The sequence below is a fragment of the Etheostoma cragini genome, chromosome 16, assembly GCF_013103735.1.
Source record: "Etheostoma cragini isolate CJK2018 chromosome 16, CSU_Ecrag_1.0, whole genome shotgun sequence".
NCBI lineage: Eukaryota > Metazoa > Chordata > Actinopteri > Perciformes > Percidae > Etheostoma > Etheostoma cragini.
In genome coordinates, this window is record NC_048422.1 from 12,627,687 (window position 1) to 12,650,717 (window position 23,031).

The 23,031-nt window shown below is 38.7% G+C and overlaps 2 protein-coding genes and 1 long non-coding RNA gene across 4 annotated transcripts; 1 reads left to right on the forward strand and 2 right to left on the reverse strand.

Annotated features, from left to right (window-relative positions):
* Nucleotides 1–2,397: 2,397 nt before the first annotated feature.
* Nucleotides 2,398–11,553, forward strand: si:ch211-243g18.2 (uncharacterized protein LOC559906 homolog). 2 transcript variants are annotated; one of them, XM_034895753.1, is made up of 10 exons: nucleotides 2,398–2,505; nucleotides 3,935–4,207; nucleotides 4,375–4,500; nucleotides 4,972–5,054; nucleotides 5,548–5,704; nucleotides 6,892–7,056; nucleotides 7,502–7,627; nucleotides 8,472–8,689; nucleotides 9,403–9,435; nucleotides 10,957–11,553. In XM_034895753.1, the coding sequence occupies exons 2-10, from the start codon at nucleotides 3,944–3,946 to the stop codon at nucleotides 10,964–10,966; spliced, it is 1,182 nt and encodes a 393-aa protein (XP_034751644.1). In that variant the 5' UTR covers nucleotides 2,398–2,505; nucleotides 3,935–3,943; the 3' UTR covers nucleotides 10,967–11,553. The 2 variants fall into 2 exon arrangements, with proteins under 2 accessions (XP_034751644.1, XP_034751643.1); XM_034895752.1 differs by having other exon boundaries at nucleotides 9,403–9,431.
* LOC117958966 lies at nucleotides 9,111–21,334 on the reverse strand. The gene is made up of 3 exons (XR_004659836.1): nucleotides 21,325–21,334; nucleotides 11,565–11,573; nucleotides 9,111–9,257 (listed from the first exon to the last, which is right to left on the reverse strand). It is a non-coding gene; the product is annotated as an uncharacterized LOC117958966 (long non-coding RNA).
* On the reverse strand, nucleotides 17,061–19,355 carry rbp4l (retinol binding protein 4, like). The gene is made up of 5 exons (XM_034895754.1): nucleotides 19,124–19,355; nucleotides 18,653–18,770; nucleotides 18,423–18,559; nucleotides 17,702–17,814; nucleotides 17,061–17,610 (listed from the first exon to the last, which is right to left on the reverse strand). Exons 2-5 carry the CDS (start codon nucleotides 18,767–18,769, stop codon nucleotides 17,387–17,389), a joined length of 591 nt encoding a protein of 196 aa, XP_034751645.1. The 5' UTR covers nucleotide 18,770; nucleotides 19,124–19,355; the 3' UTR covers nucleotides 17,061–17,386.
* Nucleotides 21,335–23,031: the final 1,697 nt, after the last annotated feature.

Below are 23,031 nucleotides of genomic sequence, written 5' to 3' on the forward strand. Positions count from 1 at the left end.
CCATAGTTTTGGTTTTTAATCACGCATCTACACCGATGCCACGCGTTACCGAGCAAGAGCATGTGCGCCAACACAAAGGAACCAAATGCGTAATCAATTGATGCAGATAGAGACATTTGCAATGATGGGCATAAAAAATACGTTTACCTCACTTGAATTTGAATAGGATGTACTTGGGAAACACAGAAAAATATTTTTACATGACACGTCCCTCTATGTTTCTACAAGAATTTGCATGGACAAAGTGCAAAGAGTGAATAACCAGTCCTGCTGTGTAAGCATGAGAGAGAGAGAGATAGTGTGTGTGTGTGTGTGTGTGTGTGTGTGTGTGTGTGTGTGTGTGTGTGTGTGTGTGTGTGTGTGTGTGTGTGTGTGTGTGTGTGTGTGTCGTCCGTAAAGATTGACCCCAGCAGCGTGTGTTACTTAAAACACTTGTATGTTTGTGTAATAAGTCAATCAATGACACCAATCATTTGGTCAGTCTAATACAGTCATCTTTAAAGTTACAACGTTACTAACGATGACACATTATTGGATTGTTTCAGGGTGTAAGCTTTGTTGTGTCTGCATGTAAACTATTATTAGTTTACACCGTGTTTGTTTCACAGGGCTTCAGCCAGCAGGTTTCCTCTTTCTGGGGGCGACTTGTTGAATATTTTATCTCGAACAGGTAGGAGGGTCAGGTTGCAGCGAGATGATTGACTGAGGGCTTCAGGCAACTGCAAGGCTCCACCAACCCACATAATACTAAAACAAGTATTGCAATAACAAAGAGACATAAATGAAGAAAATTACAATATAAATAGGAAATAGATACTAAAATATGCTAAATCACATAATGTCTATATACAGTGTGTGTGTGTGGATATATATATATATATATATATATATATATATATATATATATTCACTCACTCACTCACTCCCTCACTCACTCCCGGTCAGAAGATTGGGGTCCCTTCGAAATTTTTATTACACTCCATTATAAACAGAATACCAGCTGAGATCAGTTGCATTGTTTTTTTGTTTTTACCAGAGCAGCAGTTTTTAGATTGTATTATTTGCATACATAATTGCAAAAGGGTTCTCCAATGTTTTCTCAGTTAGTTTTTGAAAATGATTTCAGATTAGTTAACAGAATGTGCCTTTGGAACATTGGATGAACGGTTGGTGATAATGGGCAAAATAATGCATTAACAGCCACCCACTCAGATCAGCTGGTATTCTTTCTTTCTGTGTGTGTGTGTGTGTGTGTGTGTGTGTGTGTGTGTGTGTGTGTCAAAGTAACTTGGCAGGGCTTCACCCACTTACAATATATTTAACAGCACAGAGACATGAGGGGGCACGCTTTATTGGGATCAGTGATGCTGCGAGGTGGAAGCTGAGAACTGTCAGCATCCCTGACTAAATAGCTGTTGAAATAATATGTTGGTTTAATATTCAAAGCTGCAACTACTGGATATTTTCATGACAGCGTGAAAGGGGTCTCTCATAGGGACGAATCCACGGAGAAATATCACACAACTCTGCAGTTCTCCTACAAAGCGTTTTTTGGAATCTTTCAGCTCATTGTTTTGGTTTTCCAACCCAAAGTTTTACTGTTGTGGTTCACTCTCACCACTTTGAGCATTTAGCAACTATTTCTCTCTGGAGTTGGTGGCTTGAAAGATGACTCGGCATGATTATGTTGATTTGTGTCTCCAGGATGTGTTAACAGAAGGTTGTTTCATGTTTGCTATATCCACTTTGTAGGGTGATGAAAGGTCTATGATCTACAATTTGTTGTTCCTCCCCCATTGTTTAAAATCCCTATTATGTTACAGTATGTCCATCATCTCTGTGACGGAGGAAAAAGTTTGTGTTTACCTTTAATCGCAGTTTCACATGTTTTGTGACATTGCAACTGGGGTTGGGCCAATTATGGTCCAACTAAGAAATTTGCACACAAACTTAAAACTTCCCGTGCACATACAGTACACTAAGAACAGATGGGAGATATGTTGTGCCCAGCAAACTGTTGATATCAACAATATTTGTATGTTCATTGATCCTGTATGAACTTAATCTAGGAAATAAAAACAAAATTGAATTTTCATTAAACCGTATTAGACACAAACTACTGTTTCAAGTAAATTGCTTTTTTAGAGATCAGGACAATGGACGAAGGTTAAAAAAAAATGAAATAAAGAGTAAGTACAAGTTCAAGCCAAGCTATTCTCTCACTGCTTCTTCATTATAAAAGTACTATGGAGTTTCTCGGCTTATTGCGCCATAACAGTAGGCAGGTAAAATGAGAATGTCCTGTATGTTACAGGTTAATCACAAGACTCCACATTTACCTTTTGTCAAAACCTTCAGGTGCAGCGACCGCACCTCTTGTTCACAGTTAGCTCCTCCCTCTTCCTGCACACCAGCATAAAAGCTCACCTGTCCTGTAGCATCAGCAGCACAGAGCTTCCTGTATTCCTCTGCATCCCACTGTGCATCTATCTGAAGAAAAGCCTGGTGAGTAGGATGCTTTTTAGGGGGTTATTGCAATTAAATTTATTAGAATGGATGATTTAAGTAATTTGCAACGATTCTATTTTTTTCTTCTGTTATTAAGTTTAGTAGTTAAGATCATTTTTCTTCTGTTATTAAGTTTAGTAGTTAAGATAATGAAAAAAAAATAAGTATTTGGAAGAAAAAGCTTCTACCACTTTCTAGCAAACTAATCTTATTATCTTTCTGTTCACTTTCATTTAACAGTTGTCATCGCAACTATTTGTAAGCTAATGACAAGATGATTTAAACAAAAAAAATGAAATGAAAGGTCATTTCCTGCTGAACAAAGCATCTCGTTGTCTCACTGGAATTCACTCTGAATATTTTGCCGATCATTCTCCCAAGCTATATCTTTCATCTGAACAAGGGCCGTCTGTCTCCTGCTGGGTCCTTTGTAGTGTTGTGGGAACGGTGTTGCAAGGATCAAGTAACAGAGAGACACATTTGTTCCCTTTACTGCTAATCTGCAGAAACACACACACACACACACACACACACACACACACAGATACTGTCCTGCATATGTTTGACAGCTATACACCAACTAGTCAGACTTGATGAAGTCCAAAAGTAATGTGAATACCTGGGGCAAAAATACTAGGTATTTACAGTAAACAAAAGTGAAAAAATGATTTGTGTAGGAACTGGATTTAAATAGAAATATAACTTTTATAATCTTTTATAACATTTAACCACTTCTCCATTAGTCCAAACCTTTAAGAAAGCTATTTGGTGAAGCCACTTTTCATCTCCTCACTTTATGTTTTTATGAATCCTCTATTAGTCTCTTCTTGAATATAAAATGCACCTTATTATCATAGTAATAGACTATGTGAGAGCGTTTTCAGTCCCGTTGAGAGGCTCTCCTTCAAACCAGGGTTGAGCTGTGCTCATTTACATTTTGATTTTACACTGCCTTGAGTTGAAGTGGCTCTGACTGTAAAGTCAGTCATCTCTTCAATGCAGATGGTTCATTTTAAAAGCCACTACCCAGCCATACATACACTCATTGAAAATACTCCTTTCATCATTTTCAGTGGGGCGTTCAGTGGTCTTGAATATAAGGCCCTACTTGTATGTAAGTCTAGCCAAATGCGAGAATAAAACACATTTGCTTAAGGGCCACAAAAGAGCTTTTCCACTGCCAGATGTCACATAACACTAGCTTTAAACTGCCGCAACAAGTCAATCTGGCATTTGAAGTAATGTATTTTCCTTAAGACCTTTATAGCTGTAATTTGAAAATCCATCCACTCTCTATTCAGAGTGATGAGCCCTTAGCAGCTGTGATGGATTTAACATGTGATTGTGCTTAGGTTTCTATCGTCATGTCTTTCCTCCATTTTGTCTTTACAAGTTTACCAACATGTCCATCTTTGTGTCCTCACAGCCACCCATCATGGCCTCCAGCATGTCGATGAGGAGCTTCTCTATGAACCGTCAGCCCTCCTTTTCCAGTCGTTCTCTGATGGACACTGGCCGTGCCCGCTCCCGTGCGTCGGTGTCTTTCTCCGCAGCCAGCCCGCTGAGCCGTTCGGCCTCCATTAGCCAGGATCTCAATGGGCCAACCAGCCTGCAACTTAACGGCCTGCACGGCAACAGTGTCAATGATAAGGAAGCCATGCAAAGTCTCAACAGCCGTCTGGCCAACTACCTGGACAAGGTGTGATTCATCAAACAGTAGCAGCACTGTTATACTGTTGGTCAGCAGTCAAATGGGTGATGGGGATATCTCCATTTGGCACCATGCAGACAAGGATCTGACACCACTAGTAGCCAGCTGAAACGCTCTGATCATTAAACTGTTTCTCTCTCTTTGTCATCCTCCAGGTGCGTTCACTGGAGCGCTCCAATGCAGACCTGGAGGCCAAGATCAAGAAGCTGATGCTTGACCGCATTCCCAAAGGCCATGACCTTGATTCCATGATGGCCCAAGCTCATGCTGTTGAGCAAGAGGTAGGAATGAAGGGCCGTGGAACCACACCAGATATACTGTACATTACACAGAAGAGTTTTTTTGTTTTCTTGAACAAAGCTCAAGGTTATGACGACATTGGGTATTTCACTATTTTACATAGACAAAACATTCATGCAAATGTGCACATCAGATCTTTTAGCAGGAACCATTACAATCCTTAGATTCATCACAGGCAGAATTTCACCTACACTTAATCTTTGAGTTGCACCAACCAGAACCTTTGACCAAACAGCAAAAGTTACAGTTTAATGAAGATGGAATGTGTTACCTTTTTAGATAATGTTTCAACTTTTCATTTGTCTTTTGTTACATTGGTACTTTCACTGCCAGTATTAATGAATATAAAAATGTGAACACACTACATGAAACATCAAATGCACATGACTTCTGTGTGATAAAGGATGTTGATGTCTATCATAACATTGTTGCTCCCCGTTTATATTTGTCAGGTAAGGAAGAGGACCTTGGAAAATGCCCGCCTCATGTTAGAGATTGATAATGCTAAACTGGCCGCTGATGACTTCAGAATCAAGTGAGTGATTCATGATAACAGGATGAAGATGAAAAACTGAGACTGTCTTTATCTCTTTTTTACATGGTTAACTGATCCCGAAGTTAATCACTGTCTTTGATTGAGGTTTACTACACCTGCTTCATGCAGTAGCGCATGTTAGTGATAACTGTGTGGCATGGGAGCATTAAATTAATATCAAAATGTTAGTTTACTTTTTAAGGGTTATATCGGCTCAACTGTTGAGATATGTAATGCAAATTCCTATTAGAAAAACATTGTAATACTTAACATTTTTGCTTCAACCATTCATTTACTACTTTCTACCAGTGAAGTTTTGAGTATTTAGTTTCATGCAAAGAGATGTCATGAACTGAAACTAGATCAACTACAAATCAGACAGAGCTTTTAAGTTTAGATGTAACTTTATGAGGCACTTTCTATTGCAGTTAAAAAGAAAGTGAATAAATTATTTTTTTCTGCCTTTCTCTCCATTTATGTGGACTTTTCTTAGGTGGGAGACTGAGTTGGTGATGTGTCAGTCTGTGGAGCGAGACTGTGTTGCTCTGAAAAAGGCCAAGACGGACCACGAGCAGATCATCGCCTCCCTCAGGGGAGATCTGGACAGCCTGAAAGAAGAACTTTACTTCCTCAAGAAAAACCATGAGGAGGTAAGTCTGTCTTAAAGCTGTCTGCCGGAACTAGTTTGTCATGCCTTTTCTTTTCTTCTTTGCCCACATCTCTGCAGGTCTTTTAAAGTAACACGTGGTTACTTGACATTTGCCTGATCTCATTTACATTTATTTCTTTCTTTTATTCTACAACCTCCACTCACAAACAACAAGTTGTTTGATATATCAGGCTGACCCAGTTTAGTGGACTCAAGAGGTCTTATTTAGAACCTAACCGGTCAGAAAATAATGTGTGGTGAGGGGGGGGGGGGGTCCTCTGGTTACTATAGACAAAAGAAGCAGGTAGATCTGGTTTCCCAAACCTTCTCTTTCTCCCCAATCAGCTAATCCGAGTCATCCGGACTACTGTTCTCTCGGGAGGAAAAGAAACTAAGATAAGTTTACCCCATCTCATAAAGAGAAGGACTGATCTCCCGCTTACTGAAACATGATGTGAATCAAACTCCACTGATCCAATACATGACCTACTGCAGATATTGAGAATGAATTTGACTAATTGAGACTGGATCACTTTTGCTTCTCCTTCCCAAAGATACAATGGAAAAATCATTTATTACAGTACTTTGTGAACCTAGGACTTTGGTATACTCATTTCAAGTACCAAAACGATTCACACAACATCATAAGTCAAGGTTTGTTTTCAAAAGAGGAAAGGAATTTCAAAAAGTAAACATCAACGTTTCAGCTTTAGCGCCTATAATCTCTTTACACAGTGCTTTTGAAAAAAATGTGGGCCTTACGGAAAGCTGAGTTTGTTCTGAACATTTGGATATGATACACATGGGGATTGGTTTCATGCAAATACCTAAAAAGGTGAATTTAAGAAGATATGTAAACATACCCTCAGACCTCAGAGGGTTAAAAACAAATGTGACTTGACACAATGTCACAAAGAAACGAGAGTGAAAGAGATCGCGTGTGTGTGTCAGAGGTAAGGTGAGCTCTGCCCCATCAACTATTAATGGAGAAAATCTAAATTATGAAGATGTCCTCACATCCTCCCTGTCACCTTGTGGTGTCAGATTCACAAGACTGGTTCCATATGTTGTCTGTATGTTCCCACATATGGTACAATTTTTACTTTATGTGGCAAAGATGCAATGCAGTGTTCTTTTCATTTACAAATAAACATTTGTATCCACTACAACCCCCTCTGCCTCCCGCAGGAACTAGAACAGATGAAGTCTCGTATTGCCAAAGATGAAGTGAATGTGGAGGTGGACTCGGCCAGCGGACCAGAACTGGGCACCATTCTGTCTGAACTGCGTTCCCAGTATGAGGGGATTGTCAAGAAGAACAAGGACCAAGCGGAGCAGTGGTACCGCAAGAAGGTGAGGGCAGAGAGCGCTCAGCTGATTTATTTAAACAGGACTGCAACTAAAGACTTTTATCATTAAAGATCTTTTAGTTTGTTTAGTGTATATGTCAAAAAATAGGAAAACAATGGCCATCACAACTTCTAAGAGGCCATGGTGTCTTTAAATATCTAAAACTCAAAGATATATACTTTTTTTTTTTAAGTAGCAAATCCTCACAATTCAGAGAATATTTTTCCGTGTTTTTGATTTAATTTGTTTGTCAGTTAGTTACACCTGGGAATGAAATCCTCCTATATTAAAGGTTTTATCAAATGGCAGAGACAAAGTTAGGCAAAAACAATATGTACTAATATTCAGATAAGAAATAGCAGACTAAGTGAGGGGAAACACACAAACTCACGTAGTACAGTACATGCATTCCATGTGAGTGTGCATTTCATGTGTTTATTTTGTGTAGCTGGAGAATGTGCAGAACGAGGTGAAGGAGAGCAACGAGGCTCTGAGAGGAGCTCAGAGCGAGCTGATCGATAGGCAGCGCTTCCTGCAGACCCTGGAGGTGGAGCTGGAGGGGCTGCACAAACAGGTGAGCGGCTGCACCTGAGGAGGGAAGTGACAAGTGGAGCAAATGAGCAAAACATATTTTTTTTATCCCACATTGATGACATTTTTTGAAAGAAAAATGCTGAAGCCTTACATGGTAAATTTATGATAGTTTTCCATTTGCAGCAGTGCAAACAAAACCTAATACCAATAAGGCAATGCAAACACCACAACCATGATTTTAAAATATGATTGAGTATTATAAGTATAACCTTTTCACAAAGCCGCGATTGTGTTAAAGAAAGCGCGGGTTTAGAAGGGATTTGTTGAATACCAACACAAAAAATCTTTACAGTACTTTAGATTCAGTCTCAGTGACACCAGTTTGTTGAACTTGACATCAGTGTCTGAGAATTTCTCTTAATCATGTGTTGACAGTAAACATGTTCTCCCACGCTGATAACCCTTGCGAAGACATGGTGGACTCAGTTGCTAAATTTTACGGGGGTGAGTTTTGATGGTTAGATTGGTAGCCTAATCGTGTCTGAGCAGCACATGTTTGTTTTGGATGCCAAGGCCTTGTCAGCTCTCAGGTATTTGTTGATAATGGTTTGGGAAGTAATTTTTAGAATGACGAGACACTGAGCTTTGGTTTCTACTGAGAAACACCCTCTAAGGAAATATGAGGAGCTTTAAAAGCATCAATTTTTCATACCAGCCAACATAACAGAATTATGAATAATGTTGGGACATTTACCAGGTCACCTGTCATTTAACTTATAAACTGATATGATTATGGGTTACATTTAAAGCACACAATGGTGACATTAGACCCAGGTATGTGGATGAGTTAGGTCAGCTCTCATTATTTTCACTTCTCTCCTCAGATAGCAGCGCTGGAAGGTAACCTGGGTGAGACAGGTCAGAAATACTCTGCTGAGATGGAGCGGCTGCAGGCCACCCTGAGCCAGCTGGAGGAAGACCTCTCCCAGCTCAGGCTGGACATGCAACGCACCAAGACTGACTACGAGCAGCTCCTCCGCATCAAGCAGAACCTGGAGATGGAGATCGCAACCTACAGGCGCCTCCTGGAGGGAGAGGAGACGTGAGTTTTCACCATCTTCATTACTGGATTAGAGCTGAACTGATTCTGCATTTCCACCACATAGTAGGGCATGCCACATGTTCAGGTGCTGCGGAAATTCCGCCGGATGTCTCTCATTTTAGTTCAGATGTCAGTCACCTTCCACTTTGTTTGTGTTGGCATTTTAAACTCTGGTTGATTTATGAGGACAATGGTTAACTGCTCCTCAGATCTCTGCAGGGTAAATCCAGACAACTAGCTAGACTATCTGTCCAAACTGAGTTTTCTTTTGCATGACAAACAAGTTGAACATACACGTTCATTCAAAGTTCCTTCCCCAGTCTATTTTGCGTGGGCACCATCATTGTGTTTTGCACTTAGCGCCGCCCAAGACAGCTGGGATTGGTTTAAAGAAATGTCGATAAACCAGAACACGTTTTTTTCCTATCCCGGAATGCTGTGTGGACTAGCCAGACCTTGCTCTGCAGAGCTGTGGAGGCCGGTCTGGCAATGCGGGACTAAAACACTGCAGGCCACTGATTGGTCAGAGAGAACAGTCACTAGTGCAACCCAGGACATCCTGCACAAACTCGAAGATTTTTTCAATAGCCAGGCAACCGCCAATACCGTTTGAACAAGCGCATTTCCTGATCTGTGGCTAAATGTTTCATTTGTCTTGTTTTTAAGTCAATTTAAAGCTCTTCATTCTGACATGTTTCTTTTCTGCCCCTCAGAGTAAAGGAAGTTCCTCCTCCACCAAAAAGTGAGTACTTGGCTTCTGACTTTTAAAGGTCCCATGATATACTCTTTTGATGCTTTCATCTAGACCTTAGTTGTCCCCTAATACCATGTCTAAAGTCGCTTTCCCAAAATTCAGCCTTGGTGTAGTATTACAGCCACTAGAGCTGAACGCTCCTTGTGGGAATGAGCGTTCCTTAGCATATGCTATTTCTAAGTCTGTAGCTTTTAAAGAGGAGAGGGGAGGTAACTGTGGCCGATTTGGAATCTTGCCCCTTATGAGGTCCCCTTTTCTAGCCACTGGGGGACCATAGGCAGGCTGGGGGAACTCATATTAATGTAAACATTTTCATGCCATGGGACCTTTAACTGTTTAAAAAAAAAAGAAGTCACAATACAACCCGACGGAAACAGTAGGTTAAAGTGAAACTAACAGACAGACACAAACTTATACACCCAGGTGGCCCAGGACTAATGATTGTTTCATAGACCTCAAAACAATGCAATCACCACTAACAGCTCAGCTCCTATAGCAACTAATGTGGGTGGGAAAATGTTGTAACTGTCTCTTCGTCCAACTGACTTGCCTTACTGCTAGATTAATAACCTTGAGGTGTTTTGGTGTTAAATGTTCAACATAAAGACAACGCAAATTGAAAAGGCTGTGACGCCTTTAAGAGTCCTTCGCGAGACAGGAGAGTTGAATTGTTAATGTTTCTCAGTGAGAATTGCACGTCGTCCTTCATCTGAAGCTGTCTGACACAACATCTGATTTGTTACAGTTCATATGCATAGACGTTCAGTGTGCAACCCATCAAACTACAAACACACTACATCAGGAGAAATAACACGGAGACAGAGAAGGAACTGAGGAGGCCATACACAGGCACATGATTCAACGTTCCCTGAGTCTCTGCACCGTCATTGTAGCCAGGGAATGACTGACTATAACAGCACTGTAGGAGCGCTTTTCTACCTTTAAATAGTATAGTTATGACATCACAACCATACAGAACTAATTACAGAACGGATCATTTAAAGGCCCACTTTCTGAATATGCGCTGTGTGTATTCTTCTGTCGATTAAGCGTATTGATTCTTCCACACTATTTATACAGCACCTCGACATGCTTTACAATCAAAATAGACATAGAAATCTCACTACTTATAATATGAGACCTGCAATTTGCTTTATCATCTCACTACTTTTGTTTTCTCTCCTCCCCTCTCATATCATCTCTACCACCTCATCGTATCTCTTCTCCCACTGTATTATGTAATATTTTTGTCATACGATCTCATCTTTACGCTTCAAATTGTTTTATCCTTTTTCTTCATTTTCTTATTTAATCTCATATTAAACTTTTCTCTTCTCCGTGTCATCATGTAATTTCTTATAATCACAGCATACTTTCTCACCTGTGTAAGTCTCATGTGATCCATTTACTATAAAACTAATCTCATCCCCAAATCATTCATTTCTCATCACCTCTCTCTTTTCCATCTCATCCCTTCCCATCTCATCATTTGATCTCATCTCTGTCCGTGCAGAGGAGCCTGATGTTCGCACCAGGAAGATTGTGAAGGTGGTGACTCAGACGATGATCAACGGCAAAGTGGTGGACGAATCCAGCGAGGTGGAGCAGATCGAAGAGACCAAGAAGTAAGAAGGGGAAAGGAGAGAACAGATAGTAACAGATGAGAAATGAGACGGGGAAACTTAAAAAAATAAAAAAGAGAGGAAAAGTTGTTTGGAATTTTGTATGGATTTTTTTTGAGGGGGAATTACACGACTGTGAATGTTTTGTGTTTTCAGAGGAATGTTTTCTCACAGTTGAGTGACACTTTGATCAACTGTTCAATCAATTGTTTTTGGAGAAAATGCCACAAACATAAATGTCCAGTACTACTATAGCTTTGCATGGTTAATCCAATATAGAATAGACATATATGTTTTTGTGTGACGTATAGACATTTTCATACTGTTTTACTAATAAAATGCAGTTTACTGTACTTAAACAAGATATTTATTACTTAGTGTGGAAAACTTTAGTAAGATAATACATACCTTTACAGAAATGTTAGTTTATTCATTTAATTGTCTTTGCTCTGCTTGTACTCTGTCTAAATAAAGTTTCTTTAATTCAATGAATGTGTACTCTGTCATTCTTACGTCACTCAGAATAAACATTTCATGGCTTTAATACTGAAATCAACAAATGCCAAAATTGACTTTCTTTTGGGCTGTGAAACCTGCTCTGAATTTCTTTTTTTTTATCTAGTTGTATGAAAATTGTTTTGACTTTACCTCAAGAATATAATAAAACGTATGACACGGCAGTGCTTTGATTAAAATGCTAACTCCATGCTAAAAATGATATGACGTGACATGCTAATACATATGTTAATATGCTGATGTTTAGCAAGTAAAATGTTACTAATTACTATTTTCATAATTTTAGGTTCATGTGTTGGCATGCTAATATTACCTAATTAGCACAAAATAAAATAAACACATTTTACGCGATGATAGAGTTAAAGGAAACATCAGGGGACCAACAGCCTGTAGGATTCATCCTCTGAGGTCCATTTCATGGTAATCTATTCAATTCAATTTCTATTTTAAAATGTTATTAGTATCAATTCATAACCGGTTATCTCAAGACAATTTACAGAGTAGGTCTAGACAACAATTTACAAGGACCCAACAGTCTTAGTAGTTCCCTCCATATCAAGCAACAGTGCAACAGTGGCGAGGAAAGACTCCCTTTTAGAAAGAAACCTCAGACGGACTTTTGTTAGGCGGTGTCTGATGACTGGTTGGGCTTGAAATGAATAGTGGCAATAACAGTCACATTAAAAGATGATGGAACAGTGACTAAAAAAATAGTAGTTTGTGGTAGTTAATGGCATTGCAGGGCACTGCACGGCATTACAGCAACAATAGTCATAGACATTTAGAAGGACAAAGAGGGTGATTGGGGCGTCACCCTTAATAGCAAGCTTTGCATCTTGTCATGCTAAATGTAAGCCTGTTTTAATTACCCCACTCATGTTCTTTTTAATGTCTCTAGAACCAAGTCCAGGCAGGTGTTTGTTGCTACAGTGGTGCTCTGGCGGGGCCACCCAGGACAGCATCTTCCCCTCAGCAGCACTGTGAGTATAGCAAACCACAAAGTACAGGCTGCTTTATTTCTTGCTCTCAACAACTGATGAAATATTATGCTCATCTATGAAGATTTTTTTTCTTACTTTGAAATCTTCCATGACAATCTCCATCCCCCCCCCCCCCCCCCCCCCCCCCCCCCCCCCCCCAATGACCCCTCTTCAATGTATAAGATTTGTGTGTCTGCTTTGTAGGATAAATTATCCAAAATGACTGACACACAGGTTTATTTTGTCTCTACTCCACTTATGAGACTCTGATATATGTGATGCTCCCTTAAGAAACCAGTTCTGAGCACACATGACAACCCCACTGTAACTTCCATCAACCATATCATTTAGGGTCATGACCTTTTGGACCGGGGTCACCATGCTCCAAAAATCCTCATGAACAAAAGTCAAATAAAAACCATAATGATTGTTCATGTTGACATTGCAAAACAATTGCAAAAAACTTTGCTATTGAGCAACAACTGCACACTTCTGCCAAACAGTTTCTTGCAATTTAGTTCTTTACAAAGCAAACGTGATGACCAGTGGACCAGCTGAACGCAACATTAAAAAAAAAACATATCAACAGGCTAGATGAGATCACACACATGCATAATACATTAAAAAAGGCAGTGGTCTTAAAGCCCCAAATTATAAAGTGAAACTGGCATTTTTCGAATTAATTAAATTTGAAGAGCTTTAAAAAACTAAAACTAAATGCTTAAAGAAAATGGTGCATTATTTTGGATGTAAGGACTAAATGTGAACCCTGAAACACTGCTGACTCCAGCCTCAGGTTATCCTCATGAGCACCTTGTTGTCCCCATACATTTTAAGATTCAAGTGAGTCAGACGGTGCACAAACCACAAACAGAGAGACAGGTGGTTAATAAAGTAAACAAGAAGAATCTGAGAAATGTCTCACACCGGTGGTCTGTGACTATGACGCTATAGAAGACTTTCTGTGTCAATAACACACGCCCCATCATGATAACAAGTAACAGCAGTAGGCTATTTATTATTTTAATGCCTTGCACATTTACCCTTTTAACCAACTGTTCCCTTAAGGTGTCTATTTTAGAAAATTAGAATGCCCTCTGTACCCCCTTTAAAGGAACAATTTCCCTCAAGTGGTAAGTGTATGTGTGATGAATGCCAAACTCCTACCATTGAGAGTGAACCTATGGCATTAAATCTGTCTTTGTTTGGTACAAACAGTATTTAGGACCTTATAAAGGGTGATGTTCATGACAGTATACTCATTCCTGAAACAAGGAAAGCTGCACTGGGAACAGATTGAATCATCTCACTCACTTAGCATCCAATTACCTAGGTAATAGAAACAAGTCTGAAGGCTGAGACTAAATATTATTTGTGCAAAATCACATAAAGATTTAGAGAACTTGGTACATATTGAGAGAACCAAAAGAAATGTTGCTGGCAACAGCAATGTGTGCTGAATGCAGGCACCTTTGTTTCCTTAACAATAGGTTTACAGAGGAAATTTCTTAAGAAAAGGAGCACATTGAGCCCAATCCACAAGCTGAAGCTTGTTCATGTTTTCTCAAATCTTTTAAATGGCGGCACGTAGAGTACACAGACAGTCACCTTCTGTCTTGCCTCTGTTTTCTCCCGAGAGATAGAGATAGAGAGAGAGACAGAGGTGAGTAATAGACAGAGAGATCATTGGATTAAGCGGTCTGGTGATGTTTCAAAAACAGGCACACCTCCAAAATTCAGATGCGTTCAGGCACCATTTAGAAGATCCCAATCCCACACTTGCAAAGTTTTAAATTAAACTGTAATCTAGAGTTATGTTCTCCTTTATGCCTCCTTGTGCTACTCCTTTATTTGTTCAGTGAAAAATAACATTTTAAAGCTAATAAAAAAAAAGCCTCAGTCAGATCAAATCTTATCCCCACCCTGAGACCACAACACAAACACAGTAGCACCAATTATCTGTCAGTGCCCTACACCCTCCGTCTATTCACCTGTTTATTCTAAAGGAATTGGAGCCCTGCACTTTCAAAAACAGCATTGAAATGCACCTCTTCCAGAGCACTGGCACCTCAAACCATCCGCATGATAAATAAAGAATGTAACATGATTCAACTCAAACTCAAACATGACATTAAAATGACTTATCTCATTTTATAGGTCCCATTTTATGGCCACTTTAAGGTTCATACTTACATTTTAGGGTTTTTACTAATACGTGTAAAAAAAAAAAACACCTTATTTTTTCATACGGTCAGTCTGAACATATCTTTACTTACCCTCTGTCACCCTGTCTAAAACACTCCGTCTTTTCGAGGCCCTCTCCTGAAAAAGACCAATCTGCTCTGATTGGTCAGCGTGTCCTTGTCCTCTGCCTCTGCGTTCTCTTAGTCTCTGCACCGTCATTGTAGCCAAGGAATGACTGACTGTAACAGCACTATAGGGGCGCTTTTCTACCTATAAATAGTGTAGTTATGTCATCACAACCATTCAGAACTCCTGACGGCTCATTTAAAGGCCCACTTTCTGAATATGGGCTGGGTGCATTCTTCTGTGGATTAGGCGTTTTGATTCTTTTGCAGTATTTATATAGCAACTCGACATGGTTTACAATCAAAATAGACATAGAAATCTCACTTCTTATAATATGAGACCTGCAATTTGCCTCATTGTCTCACTACTTTTGTTTTCTCTCCTCCCCTCACATATCATCTGTTCCACCGCATCGTATCTCTTCTCACACTGTAAATTGATCACATAAAAGTAACGCAAAATAGAAACTTACACCGAGTATAAATAATCAAGTAGCAGGACTCATTGTTAATTGTTGGTGACCAGCTGTCACTGAGCTTATCTGATGCTTATCAAATAAGTAAGTTTATCAACATCAAATGATCAAACATGAAAATGACTGACTATTAATAGTTTCTATGACAAATTGTAACCTATATATTAATTATGAACTATGACTATTGCAAAAACTTTAAGTCCAAAAGGACTGTGTTCAGTGTTTGATGTGGTTTGACTGCCATCTAGTGGACAAATCCTATGCTAACAATTGTTATAAAATGTATTCATCACACCACAGCTCGCTCTCTCCGCCCCCTCTGATTCTGCTCTCTTGGCCATTGCTCTAGTAAACAGAAAATTATAGAGTATTCCCCTACTTTGCCCCTGATCTGTGGAATGGCCTACCACTACAGGTTAAAGAAACTCACTCAGCTGACATTTTCAAATCTAGATTGAAAACCCACATCTTCTTATTATACTGTAGCAAACCATAACACACCATCCTTTCTACGTCCTTAACAAGCAAACCTTTTCATTTATACTTTTATGTTTCTGGTTTTGTATTGTTTATTATTTCTGCTTTAATGCTGTTCAATTGTTTCACTGCTGTCTGTGTCTGTCTCAGTGTTTCTTTAATTGTAAAGTGCACTAAGACCATGTCTAATGGTGATCTTACATGTAATTGATTGATTGATTAAATTATTTAGTAAAGGCAGCCATTGCAAACATTCACAAGGTACAATTTTATATACATGTAAGGTAATGTACATAAACAGGATGTCCATTTTTTTCTGTTTGAAAGGATGATGACAATCTATTGGACAGTAAAAACGCTTCTCCCTCAGAGACTAGTAAATAACGGGACAGTATGAGAGGAAAGCCACTTCCATGATAGACAGAGGATACTGAATTACACTAGAATATATTGAAGGAACATTTCTTATGAATAACAGGTAGAATTTTGACCGTCAATTTAGCTGTGTTAGGCTGCTAAGAAGACCATTATAAGACTACAAACCGTAACACTCACATCCTCCAGACGTGAGTTGGAGAAACACCAGACCATAAATCCACCTAAATTATCAACTCAACCTTGTGGCCTATTTATGTGAAAAGTGTGGTTTGTCTAGCGCATAATCCAAGAATATGACAATATTTATGCTCTAGGATAAAAGACATCGGTTTCACAGGCTGAATCGTGTCAGAAGTATGACATATTGTTTGGGTTTAGCTGTTTTGTATTGCGTGTGGATTACCTCATTTCCATTCAAAAATACATTGAGCATTTTCTTACCTGTGAGTATAGACAGTCTTCCATTTTAGAGAGCTTAGGCTCCTCCTATGGTCCTTGTCCCCTGGAGCATGATAGGTGGCCTAGGTGAGGTAGTGTGATTGGACTAAGGTCTCTGAACATCAGCCCACCAGTAAGCTTATTACTGCTCAGTGCGTATTGTATTGTGTTTGGCCGTATTATCTTGGGTTCAAGAGGGATCACAGCCACTTACATGGCAAAAGTGGAAACAGGTTTTCAAGACTTAACTGCTGACAAATGTGTTTGTATGCTCCAAACAGCTTTATGCTTTTTCTCAACTACTTAGGGGTGTATATACAGTCACATCTACATATTTAAAAAATGAAATATAACTTTTTTACGACATAAAAATGACCACAATTCAGTGATTTTTTTTAGAAAAATACCTTTAATTTTTAGCTTTCAAATCCACTTAATACACCGCAGCAGCAGTAACATTTTCTTGGACAAAAAAATTGATGGACACAGATTGATAGAGGAGAAAATAGATTCAAAAAACAGAAGCAAATCTTGGAACCCTGATGGGACATATGCAGGGTTTTCACTGTCTTCGCTTATTTATTTCTCACGTTTTTCCTCTTCTAATTCTTTTTTTGTCGCTTCTGCCCATTCACATTATAACTCCCACATATATGTCACATACACTCTTTTCATTCTCCCTCTTCTTGTTTTCAAGCTTCTAAGAATGCAACTAGCTGGCTTCACACACTCCAGCTCTCTTTCTCTTTAGCAGGCTCCAGACTGCAGGACAGGCTGAAACTCTCCGGCCATGCAGATGTCCTCTTGTTTCTGACGGATGATGCGCTGGATGGCAGGGGGCAGGCCACGGGGGTTCCTGGAGAAGACAATGGCGTATCCGTCTTCGCAGCTGCCATCTTCCTTCAGGGTGCGGCAGGCGTAGGTGAGGGCATAGTTGTCATAGTCGGTGTCGATGACCCAGTAGTTGTCACCTGGTTGGAAAGGAAGAGTGAGGTTAGTAAGGGTAAAGAGGAATGAGGAGGTGTAAGAGAGATGTGAAGGGGATGTATTTGCACAGCTGACCTCCACTGGACAGGTAGCTGGCAAGTCCCTGGTAGTTCATGAACATCTTGCCGGGGTTGGCTGCGTCGGGGACAGAGTACTGGGCAGCCATGTCAGCACACACAACCCAGAAGCTGTAATGTGATGATACAACCACATGTTACTATCAAAGTGCAACAAATTAACAGTCTTTATCCAATATCATTGTCCCTGTCTTGCAATTACAGGAACCTTTAACTGTGTAAACCTTAATTAATTACAACACACAGTATAAACATATACATCCAGTATTTTTTACAATTTCTCCAAATAAAGTTGAGATTGCTTTCAGTCCATGTCATTAATGCCTAAATCAGTCAGCTATTTAATTTGTTTGTAAAAGTGCATTCAAGCCCAAATTCCTGTGAACAAATCCCCCTCTTCAAACTTGATTCCTTTCTAATCCTCCATAATCCACATAAAACCCATCTTGTAGGTAACACTGTTCAGAACGGGCTTTTACACCTGTTCCTAACTACTGACCCTAAAAACCCTTTACCTTGGTTTTGCTTTTGGATTATTTAATCTTATCTGTATTGAAGTGGTGTTTGGTGTTTTTTGCCCCCAACATCTCCTTCCAGGCAGTGCGTCAATGGTTATGTTTAGGGTTAGGGTTAGCTGCCTGGAAGGCAACGTTGGAGGCAAAAAACACCATTGAGCGTAAAAAGTCATCCCTCTGTGTACAAACAATCACTTGATTTACCCAAACAGAGTGACACGCCCCTTGGAAGAGGCGGTCATGGAGCCGTCATCATCAATGGTGTACTCAGCGGAGATGTTGTCCTGCAGAAACAGGCCCTCTGGGTCTTTCTTCTGCAGTGCATACCACTTTCCTGCATACTGCAATTGAAAGGAAGGAAAAAAACAAGTCAAAAGTAATAGTCACTTTCTTTTTTCAACGTGCATGCTTTTTGTGCAATACAATTCATTCACCCTCTTAGGGTCAAAGTCCGTTTTGACTGTGAAGCTGTCAACGACACAGGAGGCAGACAGACAGCGCTCTACACAGGACAGCAAGACCAGCAGCAGGGCCACCTTAGAGGATCCCATTCTGTAATGAGCACGTAAGTAAGTGTAAACAGACGCTGAGATTTATTCAACATGGTTGCTTAAGTATTATTATTTCACATAAATCTGTGTCTCAGGACTACACAGTCCACCATCCCTGATGTTTTGAATGCTAACATACAATAAATACATCAACAATATATTGCATCATTTGACTTGATAAATAGAAAAAATACTAGTATTTTACTATTAGCTAGTACTATTAGATCTCTAAAGTTTTAGTGCACTAAACACTTTCAGTTTTCACAATCTCAGATAGTTTTCACTGATTTCTACTGATACAATTTGAAGAAAATACACAAGCTAGTAAACACAGAGTAAATGTCAGTGTTTTACCTGTTTTGAGTAAAAGAACCAACAGTAATTGAAAGTCTTCTTCTGTTTGGGTTATCCAGCAGATTGTGTCTTGTGGTGTGTAAGTCAGTCTTTATATACACACTCCACAGACAAGCTGTCTGATTTTCAGTGCTTGAAACTAAATAAGGTGCTTAAATCTGGAGGTAATCCTGTTGGGTTGAAATACTTACCGTAATCTGGCTTCCGTGTTGAAACCTGCCCAAGACTTACTATAACAACAATTAGACCTTTATGTAACTGACTGGAAGCAAACATAAAGGCACGTGAATGTTTGAGCAGATGCAGGTGCACATGCACAAACTGAATTTGAATACATGCATGGCACAGTATACAGCATAAATGAAGTGTTTGACTTTACACTAAATTAAATTTAGGCTTTTACAAGGTAGCGACATATACTTTTGAGCTTTGATATCTGATATCTTGCTTAATAAGGAAATACTTATATGATTTAGTTATCAAAAATAATTTTATAATGATGAGGTATTATTATAAAAATAAACTTTATAATTTTTAAAAATAAAAAGGTTAGATGCCAGAATTCCACTGTGACAAGAAGTGGAATTTCATGGTTTGATTTTCCAGGTTCTAGTGCTGACATGTTTGCAGACAAAACAAAACAAATACATAAGTCAATGTCTGTTAAGAAAAATCTGTTTCCAAGAGGAGTTTCTGATCAAAGTCACTTAAGGTTTGAAGTTTATTGCAAAGTGCCACACTGGTACAAAAGACACAAATCCACTTTTAAAACTAAACTTGAAAAACTTCCAGGCCTGTGTAGGATTTCACAAAGAAATAAGATAAACAATCTAATACACAACACTTAAGCCTAAAAGGATCAAATATCACCAATAAATGTCCTATTAAGGAGCTTTAAATTTAGACCAAAAAAAATGTCTATTCACTTTTAATTAGGTTCTTTATTGTGTTGTTGTTTTTCCTTTTTGCCAATAATGAATCAATAAATGTATCCGCACATAGAGACACATAATATGAAGGCTCTAAGCCCTCCCCACCAATCAGTTTCCTGGCACTCACCACAGAAAAAGATATCTGACATTACATAATATCTCAGACTAATACAAGCTATGCCCTGTCAAGCTGACACAGAAAATCCTTTTTATCTGCACCCTCTGACACCGTTTTGTAAATGGCTGTTTGTTTTTGTCATTGGTATGTTCTCTTTCTACTTTATATCCATATTTTAATGTTCTTTTTATACAGCACCTACTTTATGTACAGCACTTTGGTCCATCTAAGCTATGTTTAAGTGTGCTCTAGAAATAAACTTTACTTACCACAATAAACATACATAAAACCCTAGAAGTCCTTCCAAAAAACTGCATCAATGTAACATTGTCAAGGATGTCAAAATAAAAAGCAATGATATTAATATTCATAGTAGAATTATGAATATAATCATTAAAAATGGTAATCACATATATTTACATTCTTACATGTACACAGACACATCTAAAGACATACTGTTACAGTTATACTGTATGGGGTTTATATGTTTGGTAAATTCAGCACAGTTTAAGGATAAGAACATTATCTCACACCACCACCAGAGAGTTAATAAAATTAGACTTCTGTTATCTCATGGGTGAGTAATCAGTGTGTTATTCTCTGAGAAGTAGCCTGTAAGTGTGTAAAAACGCACTAAATAGTGAGATGATCCACTTTTAAAACAACATTAACACTGATAATACAGTTAGATAAGAGCCTCTGTTTGGGAAGGTTTTTATCACACAAAAAAGATCAGAACCTCTATTAAGGGAATCAACATAAATGTACATTTCATGCTTAATGCACTTTTGCAATTTCTCTCTCTCTCTCTCTCTTTCACTCTTTCTCTCTCAAACTCACTCCTTCAATTTAAATTTGCTTCATCAGCAACTGTATCTCTCTCTCTTTCTCTCTGCTGTAATAAACTCTCATTTGCTGGATTAAGTTTTCTTTATGTGTAGCTTTGTTTTTTTATTTTGCATTTTTCTTTGCTTAATTAAAGTTCTTTCATAAATTGCCTTTTATACACAAAAAAGGTTCATGACTCACCGCACACTGATAATGTCTCCTCAGTAAGGACACAGTAAGACAAGCCAATCAAGATAGATAATCTATTTTCTCCACAGTGCCGTCCTTTAATCCAACTCGATGGCCTGAAACGGATCATCGACCAAAATAGACTTACCATACTCCTTTTTACATCTTATATTCCTAAATTCAAAAATGTGAAGGTTAATATAGGAGTATATACAAGTATGTGGCCCAACACTGTACCGCCATTCTTAAGGTTGTTTATTGTAAAGAAATGTATGATGAGTAGGCTACTTCTATTGATTCTTCAAAACCATTGATAGAAATTAACTCTTGATCTGAGGACACGTGTTGCATCATCCACAGACCATGCTCCAAGCCTCAGGTCATGAGAATCAGCTAGATTTGATTGGCCGATCACTCAGATAGATCTTGGGCGAGGCTGGAACCCTCTGCTGAACATCATACTCATCTATTTAGGAACTGTCAGCTATAAAAAATAAATAAGTAAAAAAGACATAAAATTCCCATATAAATGATATACTACCAGAAGAGTATGGATGTCAGTCAACTACACTATGTGTTAACATATTGATTATCATGTATTATCTCTTCATGACCCGGGTGAGCTACAATATGGGTTTGCTGCCATCTTGTGGTGAATGTCAGCATTGCAACTAGTAGGCTAAACATTATTATTTTGAGTAGTAGTGACGTATAGATGCGTACAACACTAGCTAAATCCACGACAATCCAGAATTAAAGTTTATTATTGAATAACACTGATATGCTCATGATAATCATGAACCAGTTTTTGGTCACTGTACTGTAATTTCTCCTTTTGTTCATATTCATAATCTCAGCAAATGACACCATGTGAAGGATGCATGTACACAAAATTCGTTGATATAGATTATACAGTCTATGATAGAAACAAACGGAAAAAACACAAACGCAAGAGAAATGGAAAGGGGACAAAAATAATTAAAACAAAAAAGAATGTTGCTATTTTTCATTTGGGTAACTTTGAAGATCGAAGCGTTATATCCATCTTTACTGTATGTGTCATGGTAATTACCTTAGCACGATACCCAACCATTTGTTAGCATGTAGCATTGGTGAACGTGTTAAGATGCTAACGTTAGCTTTTAGCAACTCCTTGGTGTCAAAACATCTAGCTAAAGTTCTGTAGTTGAAAATTTGCCAGCAGAAGACACAACAGAAAAGGTAAACATCAACTGCACACCTAATAAACAAAATAAATCACTATACCTCTCTATGACACACACACACACACACACACACACACACGTGTTATGGGTTGGGTGTTTTGTCTTATTGTGGTAGTCTGTTTTTCTGTCTTGTCTTGTGATTGTGTTATTTTTGGTCTTGTCTTACATATGTTCTGTTTCATCCTGTTCATATTTTGTTTCATGTCATAGTCCTTGGTCGCTCTTTTGTTGTAGTTTCTGTGTCTTATGGTCTCTTGTAAGTGTCTTGTGCATGTTGTATATGTTCCCTGTTTTATTATATTAGTCTTGTTTTCTGTGCCGTCGTGTTTAGTTTTACTTCCTGCCTTAGTTTTCCCATCCTTGTGATTGTCTGATTTCTTTCACCTGTTTGATTGCTAGCTTGTAGCTAAGCTAGCAGTCATTTCAGGAACGTTTTAGCTATCTATGATTGTTCGGTTAACTCAAAACGCCATTCAAGTGACAGCCTTTTGTTGTGTTTGATTGCTAACTTTTAGCCAGCAGTGAATGAACTTCGTTAAGTAGGTCAATTTTTACAGTATCGACATACAGAAGTCTCTCTTTAGCATCTTGTTTGCTTCCTGTCGCAAAGTGACG